The following is a 9242-nucleotide window of genomic DNA, read 5'->3' as shown; positions in this document are numbered from 1 at the left end:
ATTATAATAGTTTCGGTCAAAATACAATAGTATTAAAATAAATTTAATCAAAATACATTGATATTAAAATAATTTTAATCAATATTGAATTTTTTGATTAATATTAAAATAAATGTTGAGTCAGTATGTGAATAAGGGCATTTTTCCAAATAAAAAAATCAGGATGTTCTTTTGATATTTTTTAATAATAGGGTCTGGAAACATTCCTCATTCTTCAAGGTTTTATTTGGAATTTGCTCAAGCAAAGACACGCGTGGCGGCAAAGAGGTACCACGTCGACCTCGTTCCATCCACGAGACGCCACGTATTTGGCCCCGCTAAGTCTCTGTCACACACCCGAAGCGGGACCCGCATCTCCACCCGCCGAAACTTCTGACCGCAGCGGCACCGCCACGCTGTCGCACACTTCAAATAACCAGACTGTTTCTTGTAATCACGAGAATGCTACCGCCTCGATCAACCGTTGGATCCCTAGATGGATCAGATTGTCGCCCAAATGAACGGCCAAGATCACGCCGTGGACTTCCATCTCGAACGTTTTTTCGTCATATTTACCCCCCTTTCTTCGTCGTGATCTCGGCGGACGACGAAGCGGCGATAGCGAAAGAGGGAGAGAAGGAAGGGGAAGGAGACGCCGGAGAAGCAGAAGAGCACAGCCGCAATGGCGAGAGAGAGTCGCGGATGAAGTTCGCCGGAGAAACCGCCATGGATCGCCATTTTACGCCTTTCCCAGTCTTCTATTTCGCGTGTTTCCCATCGCCTCGTCCTCTCGTCGGTGCTAACCACACCTCCGCCCGCTTCTGCGCTCGTTAATTGATACCTGTTTGTTTCAGTTAGGGTTTCAATTTTGATTCATTTTCTGTGTTCGTTGAGAAATAGTCATACATAGGTATTCTTTGATCTGTTATTTCCCGGCTATGGAGCCGGCGGAAAAGCGGTGCTCGGTGGGAAACCTCCTCGTCCGGGCGCTCCTCATCTTCGTGTCTGTTTTCCTCCTCCGATTCGTGTACGTTGTCACTATCTACGGCGGTTCCTGCACCGCCGGTGACAATTGCTTCTTTTCTTTGCCGGGGGAATCTCTTGCACTTGCGGGATCGTCCGGAGGTGTCGTAGCTTCTTCCTCCATCGCCTCAGCTGATGCCGGCCTTGGATACCCCGCGGATCCAGCCGTCCGATCCCTCTGGACCAGCCGAGAGTGGCGGAAGGCTGTCGAGTTCTATTCCTCCGTGATGCAGGATCTCGTGGTGGAAGGATTTCTCTCCCAGGACTCTAAGTGCCTGTGCGTGGACACCCCTGCTGGATATGAGGTGCTCGCTCTCAAGGAGATCGGAGTCCCTGATGCGGTCGGCATTGCTAAGAAAAGCGCGCCACCGCTGGTAGTTGCCGGTGGCGATCCTCTCTTTCTGCCGTTCAAAAATGCCACCTTTGACTTCGTGTTTGCAGGGCAGAGTCTAGATCAAAGCAAATGGCCTGCGGATCTTGCTGCAGAGATCGCAAGGACGCTGAGACCTCATTGGTTCCTTGTTGTGCTCACTACCTCCGCTGGAGATTCCTACAGTCTCCACTCCCTCGCCCAACTTTTCCCTGGCTTCATAAATGTTCGATCGAGGGATATCAACCATTGGGATTCGAAGTCTCAGCCTCTCCGTGAGATAGTTTTTCAGAAACAAGAAGGCGTACACATTGTTTTTACAAAGGTTAATTCTCATGATGAATGTCCAGTTCTAGAGCACAAGCTCCAGATTCTTCAGTTAGCAGAGCCTCTGATTGAGGAGGAGCCTTTAAAGCCATGGATCACCCTCAAGAGGAACATCCAGAATGTCAAGTATTTACCATCAATTGCTGATATAAGCTTCAAGCAAAGGTATATTTATGTCGATGTTGGTGCTCGGAGCTATGGCTCAAGCATTGGTAGCTGGTTCAGGAAACAGTACCCTAAGCAGAATCACACTTTTGAGATATATGCTATTGAAGCTGACACAGCATTTCACAAAGAGTATGCCACTAAGAAAGGTGTAAACTTGCTGCCTTTCGCTGCATGGGTGCGCAATGAAACTTTGACATTTGAGATTAATCACGATCCAGATAACCATGATGTAGAGCAAGGCCGAGGAATGGGTCGTATCAGGCCTTTTGGGGCCTCTGATGGTCGCGTTTCAACAGGTTCTGTGCATGCAATTCAGGGATTTGATTTCGCTGCTTGGCTGAAGAGGACATTTACTGAGAAAGACTATGTTGTGATGAAGATGGATGTTGAGGGGACTGAATTTGATCTGATACCGAGGCTGTTCAAGACAGGAGCTATCTGTCTGATCGACGAGCTCTTTCTTGAGTGTCACTACAATAGATGGCAGAAATGCTGCCCTGGACAGAGGAGTCCAAAATACCAAAACACATACGGGAAATGCTTGAAGCTCTTCACGTCACTTCGGGATAGTGGAGTTCTAGTTCACCAATGGTGGTAATCAGTATTTGATAATTGTCTTATGGAATTTGTTCTGCACACAGTACACTACTTCTGTATGTTCAGTTCTTCATTGTTGCAGTAAAGGAGACGCTTTTATGTTTGATAGGGTTTTAACCAAGAAATGCGTAGCTATGAACAATCATAGTTACCTAGCTGTTATTTTCATGAATGAGGAGGCTAATTCTTTTCTGTTGTGATTTAATTCTTTCTAGTATGTAAGACATCTGGACTGTTGAACTTTTAAGCATGTGCTCTATTTGTTCACTCAACTTCTTACAATGCCTTTTACTTATTTTTGCGTGAACTTGTACCAACTATTGGGCATTTTGCAATTTACATTCTTTTGTTGCTATGTTAATATTCTTTCATTACAATATGCATCCATCTCACTAGTTTCTTCTTCCTCTTCTTTCTGCTTTCTCTCTCTAAAATTCCGGACTGCAAACTTTTGCCAGGTAGCTAACCTTTGTGAAAAATTCAACTTTTGATCTAGGAAGCCTAACCCTACTCGCTTCTCGTGGAATGCAATTCTTTTTATTTTTGTGTGACAATTCAATAGGATTATAGGGTGAACTCAACTTCTTCTGCACCTGCATTTTCTAGCAGCCGAAGACTTACTAAACCTTGAACTACTTTCTAGTAAAGAATTGTGTTGTGCCCTTGGTTAATATGAGATATCATCTAGAATATAGATTCAAAACTTGATTTCTTCTAATCTCACCTAGACAGAAAAGAGAACAATCAGCAAAGCATAGCAATAAACCACTGATCTGGACCTTTTAATTTAGAGAGAAAGCTTTCTAGTACCAATATGTAAGAATAAAGGAGGCATATAATATTGTATTTGTATAGAGAGATTAAGTTAATGCCACTAAAATTTTTGGAAAGGGAAACTGATGAGAGAACAAGGATTACCACTAAAATATTTGAAGATTAACCTAGGTTAATACTTGAAAGATCAATCATACTAAAAATTTACTTGATAAGACAATGCAAAAGTCTGAAGGAAAGAGGATCTAGAAATGTTAAAGCTTGTTCATTAAAAAAAGGCTATACCTTGGAGAAAACTTCAAGCTCATTTAATCCTAAAATTTGTGTTGAAACTTGTTTATTAAATGCTTATTGAGCTTGATTACTTATACCAAGTTCAACTACATTCAAACTAGTATATGTTCAAATTTAAACTAAGTCCTCATTGAGACCTAGCGTGATATTTAAAAAAAAAAGTTTATGTTTTAGGATTTTTTTTACACATTTATTGGTGGTGTTGAATATTGTATACTAATACTCTAGTGCTCTTAACAAACTTGATAAAAGTTATTTAAACTATTTCCTAAGCTTTAGTATGTACAAATAATACAACTTACCAATTGCATTACATGGTGTTAGTGGTATATTTACAATTTTCCTTTTGGCTCAAGTTTTTTCTTTGTTGATAGTTCATATTGCATTTAACTATTTGTAAAATAATTATGGATTCTCTGGTAATGCTATTAATGATTTCTTATAATTTCTGAAAAACCCTCCATCTTCACGGTTGTGGCATTATTTTTTATCTACACTACGTATTGCATCAGCTCTCCATTGTATGCGTCAATATCCCATATTTTCTTGGATCAAGCATCAGTTTGACAAATGGCTGAACACACTGTTGCATGTGCAGTGGCAATTGAAATTTTGATGTTGTTCATTGTTGGCATGAGAGTTGATCCCCTTCTTGTCTTTTGGTTACCCAAATTAACAGAGATATTGTGGCTTGGATATATTGTACTGAAATTTACTTTTAAGTATGTTGTGTAGGATAGCCAATTATTCCTAGCCAATTTATTTGGCCCAGAATCAATCAATGACAGAAGTGGATATGTGCAAGTTGGAATATCATCTGAGTTTGTAATCTCTTCAGTGTGTAAATGGTGTAGTTCTTCTACATTAATATACCGCTTAGCAGATGAAGAGGGAAGGATTGGTGTAGTGATTCTTGTCTAGTTATGTGGATATTTGTAAATTGGAAAATCAAATATCTTCAGTGTAACTTTTTCCAGTGGATTCACCCGAGTTGTTTGCATCAATTGAATGAATGGTATGCTCCATGCTCCCTAAGCCTATGCTTTTTTCCTGAATTAAGCTGTTTGCATTGCGTTATCTGTTTGATTTTGTCATCTATAGCTCAGCAATAGTAAATTTGTTCAAGTCATGTTCCGAGTTTTGCTAATTAATTAGGAAAGACTTGATTGATATTCATTTTTCCTGATTAAATTTTCAGACGAACGAGCAAGTTGAATTTTACTGGTCTGAAGCCTAATTGGACAACATCCAAGTGCTGTGAGTTGTTATTGCATGCCTTCTATGTTCTATTCAAACTTGAGCATATAAGCCAATCTAGTGAACTTGACTGCCCAGTAACCTAGCTTAAACTATTACTGTGATAGAGATTCAAATACTTATCATATTCAATAGTGTCATGTTATTTCAGTTCAGCTTCAGATTATATAAAATTAGTTAAAAAAAACTTTGTATTCCAGCTCTTGTATTCTAGTTTATGAGTTTGTTAACTGCTTGACCTCATGAAAGTTGCTTTCTTCCTCCTAAGGGTTGACAATAGGAATTGAATGCATGTTCTGCTTGGATATGACCTCAAGCTAGTGTGTGGTTGACTTTGTTTAGTTTATTGTTAGTCCTTGTTAACCATATGACTTTCAGCACCATCTTGTCATTTGGCCATCATATAATTTAATGTTATTTCAAGTTTACTCCAAGCATCTCATTTCTTAGGTCATATCTACTGAAACATTCAATTTCTGTACTCCAATGATCCAATCTGAAGTTTGGTTTTACATCTTTACATTAATCTGAGAGATGATTTTAATTTTGTGCTGAAAATGAGTACAAGGAGAAATTTTATTGTTGCATGAGATTGTACTTCATATGAGTAGAAGAGGGTTGAATTAAAGCTATGGACAAGTATTAAATTGTGTTAATGTGGGGAGACCTCAGGAAGCTATAAATAAGAGTTAGAAAAAGTAGTCATGGTTGTTTAACAAAATGGTAGAATTTTTACCCTGTATGCTGCCGACTTTTCTCTCGTAATATATTTGATAACTAAGTGAGGATGAAGTCTGTACAAAACATAGCTCTCTCTCTCTCCTTTTTTTTTTCTTTTTTCTGTAGCACACTATGCAAATTCCACTATGATTTGAGCTTAGAGTTTGTTTGGGGTCATTGAGAATTTTTATAGCAATTTAAATGAGCATTTGAAGTTGTTTTTGGTTATTATTATTTTTTATGTTTTTTTTAGTGAGAAGAGTTATGATTGTAGATTTTTTTTGAACCTCAATAGATAAAACTTGTAAAAAACAAAAAAGTAAATTCCAAACTTGCTATTTCACACAATTGCTTAACCGCAATCACCTAAGTTTGAAGTTGGTCAAACTCGAGTTGTATCAAACTTAACAATAATGGTTTGAGAAGCATGATTGTTAACATTAATATTGATATTAAGATTAAATAATCAAAGAAGGACAAAAATCAAAAGAGTGTCTTAGATTATGAGAATTGTCAAAAGGGCATCCCTTTTATGAAAAAAGTTAAAATAATTTTCATTTCGAAAATATCCTTATTTCAACATTGTTGTAATCGCTACAGAGTATTTACTATAATGTATTAAAATAAACCGGTTTAGCTTGGTCAAGAATAATACGTATAAAGCACTTTTATATAAAAACTCCTTCAAAAATGACTTGAAAATTACCAACTTGATCAAAATTGTTTAAACTTAATTATACTAACTTCAAAATGGTAAAATATAATACTTTTAGTAGTTGCTATAACCATTTTAACTTTTAAAAGTGTTGACGATTTTGATCAAGTTTAAGCATTTTGACCTTTTTCTTTTATATAAAAGTGCTCTATCTGTAGTATTTTTAATCAAGTTAAACTAAAAAGAAAAATAATTTACTTTAATACCTTGTAGCAGCTACAATGTAGCTATAGTAGGAATGTAGCTATAGTAGGAGTGTTGGAATAAGGATACTTTCAGCATGAGAAATATGGAGTATTGTTTTTGACTTTTTTTTTTAATGAAAATGATAATTAGGGATGCCCTTATGAGCTTTGTCCATCAAAGAATTCAAGCATGAATGTTAATATATATATTAATATAATTAATAAATAATTAAAATAATGTATAGCTAATAATAAGATCATATCTATAGACTGTAGTATAAATTATTCGATAAAAATTGGGTTTTGTCCTATATCAATATCTGTTAATTTTGCTGAGTATGCCATAAATTAAAGTTGATGCGGTGATGATGAAAGGCCCTACCCTGCCTCCATGGTAGAGGTCAAAGGAGGTCAAAGTCAAGGCGGTCAACGCTTAGAAGTCGTTTGCCGATCGGACAAGCATGTCCCGATCGGGAAGAGAAAGGGCCGATCGGGAAGAGAAAGGTCCGATCTGATATCACCTTTGACTCGGCCATGAGCCGAGCACCCGTCGCTCAAATAAGAGGATGACAAAGGGAGCAGTATGCAGAAACCGGACAGAGCGACTCTTCAGCTTGGCCTACCAGCAGACTCGACATCAGCCGAGCACACGGACAGCTATCCCGCTTGGCCCAGCAATAGAGCATGCGGACAGTGGACTTCCGGCCGAGCGGCTATCCCGCTCGGCCCAACAACAGATAGCACGTGGACAATGGACTTCCGGCCGAGTAGCTATCCCACTCGGCCCAGCAACAGATAACATGCGGACGGCGGAATTCTAGCCGAGCGGCTATTCCGCTTGGCTAGGCAACAGACACAACAAACTATCTTTTGACATCCTTTTGGGAGCTAGTGCCGCTGACAGGCGGCATGGTCAGACAGAGGATCGTACGACGGAAGCTTTTACTGTCACTTCAGAGATATGCTCGGCCTGTTACGGTACCGTGTCAGGGACACTTTACTGACAAGCCTTTTCAGGAAAAACTTGGGGATGCGTGCCCGCCTTGGGAAGCATGCACGTGCGCTACAGGAGCTCTATATAAAGGGGGGTCCAAGTATTGGCGGAGGTATGCGATATTTTACTGTTGCGCTATAGTCTTCTTGTTGCTCCGCTCTTTGCTTCTTTTTCTTCGCCGAAGACTGACTTGAGCGTCGAAGGGTCATCGCCGGAGACCCCTTCTCTGGTTCGGCACTGACGCCACTTGTGTTACAGGTCGGAGCGGAGTCCACAGGGAGTCAGCGGGAGCGCCACATCCCCAACATTCATTTCATCGACTTTTGGACAGATCAAAAGTCTTTGGAGTCAACTACACAGACCATACCTTGCCGTTAAAAAATTTGATACTTTATTCATGTCTTTAATGTGTGATCTTAATTATCTTATTTGATCTCACTATTTAGATAAATCAGATATACTGATTTTATTCATTAAAATTGTGTTTTATATAGATTTCATATCAAATAGAATAGAAGTCTCAAGAGGTTAGTTGTTACACAAGAACTAAGAAGAATATTTACGAGCAACCTATATCTTATTGTTACATTTAGTCCATGAAAAGGTGGTGTGCCTTTTTATCTTAAAGTAACTGCAATCCTATATCATATTTAACTGTACAAATATCAAAGGATGTTTACTGCAATAATTGCATTGTTTATATCCATTTAAAGCATCGATAAATTAGATTATGAAACCCTATTTGTCATTACAGGAAACTGGTGTGCCAGCTACCAACATGCCTTGCTGCAAGCAGCTGTTCATTAGATCATGGTGAGTTCGTGCACCAAACTACAACTTTTGTCTATGTTTTTGGATCTCAAGACAAGGACAAGGAAGTGCAATTTCTCTCTTCGTTTTTTTTCTCCATTTCCTTTGTGTGCCAAAATATCTTTTACTAAAATAATCTTTTTGTTGTTTAAGATTGTCATTTTTATCATTGTCAAGAAGGGACAGTAGATGCAGTTTTGTCATGCAGTTGGTTTCAGTCTTTATCATTCTTGGCTTATTCCTCTTTCACCATTAACCAGACCCAATCATTGCTTCATATTTTAACCTCACTAGGACCCCCCAGAGTTGTGCATTGATTCTTATTATAACTCTACCTTGCACTCTATCTCTTGTAGCTGCCTCTACTGCTTAAAATATTGGATTTTGGAATCATATTCAGTATAAACAATCTTGTAAACAATGCCTTGATATGGATCCAAGAGTTGCAGTCAATAGCTTCCACTAAAGAATGCCTCATATTAGCTGTAAACCTTTAACTAACAAGCCATCACTTATCATTTTGTGCAGGCTCTCTCTTCCACGCAAGCGAGGTCTTCTGTTCTGGCACAAGTATCAAATATGATCTCTTTTCTCAGGTAACCACGTTTTGTGGAATCATACACGTACTTCCATTTATGTGAATTTCTTATTCTTCTTTAGAATCGATCAAATTGCTGGTTAAAGATTGCACATAAAAGATATAAGTCTGTTTACTACAGTAAAATTATAAATTCTCAGTGGTAATTCTTATCCTTCAATTGAGTTTTGTTAAAGGAATAGTTTACTGGATATATGGTCTCCTAGATTATCTTTTTACATTTTGTGAAAGTAATTGTTCCTTTTCTTTCAAACGTTGCTGATTCAAAGATTGCAATTATTTGAACCCTCGTGGTAAAATTCTTGATGTTGTGGAGAGTAATCCAAGTGTCAATTACATGCATGTTTTGTGTTGAGGTCGATCGAAAGGTAGCACAAAATGGCATTTTTTTGTGCGAAGAACAACTTTAGTTATGATGATGCTAATTTATG

At 38.4% G+C, this 9242-nt stretch overlaps 1 protein-coding gene across 1 annotated transcript; it reads left to right on the top strand.

The window, feature by feature from the left end:
* The first annotated feature begins 573 nt into the window (after nt 1–573).
* On the top strand, nt 574–2736 carry LOC122047838. Its single transcript, XM_042609339.1, has one exon. It carries the CDS (start codon nt 918–920, stop codon nt 2463–2465), a length of 1548 nt encoding a protein of 515 aa, XP_042465273.1. The 5' UTR covers nt 574–917; the 3' UTR covers nt 2466–2736.
* Nucleotides 2737–9242: the final 6506 nt, after the last annotated feature.

The sequence above is a fragment of the Zingiber officinale genome, chromosome 2B (assembly GCF_018446385.1).
Source record: "Zingiber officinale cultivar Zhangliang chromosome 2B, Zo_v1.1, whole genome shotgun sequence".
Classification (NCBI taxonomy): domain Eukaryota; kingdom Viridiplantae; phylum Streptophyta; class Magnoliopsida; order Zingiberales; family Zingiberaceae; genus Zingiber; species Zingiber officinale.
Note: the sequence above shows the minus strand (reverse complement) of the source record. Positions and strands in the feature narration are given on the sequence as shown.

Excerpts from the sequence above, each read along its gene's own strand:
- LOC122047838 (XM_042609339.1), top strand. The coding sequence starts at position 918 with ATGGAGCCGGCGGAAAAGCGGTGCTCGGTGGGAAACCTCCTCGTCCGG.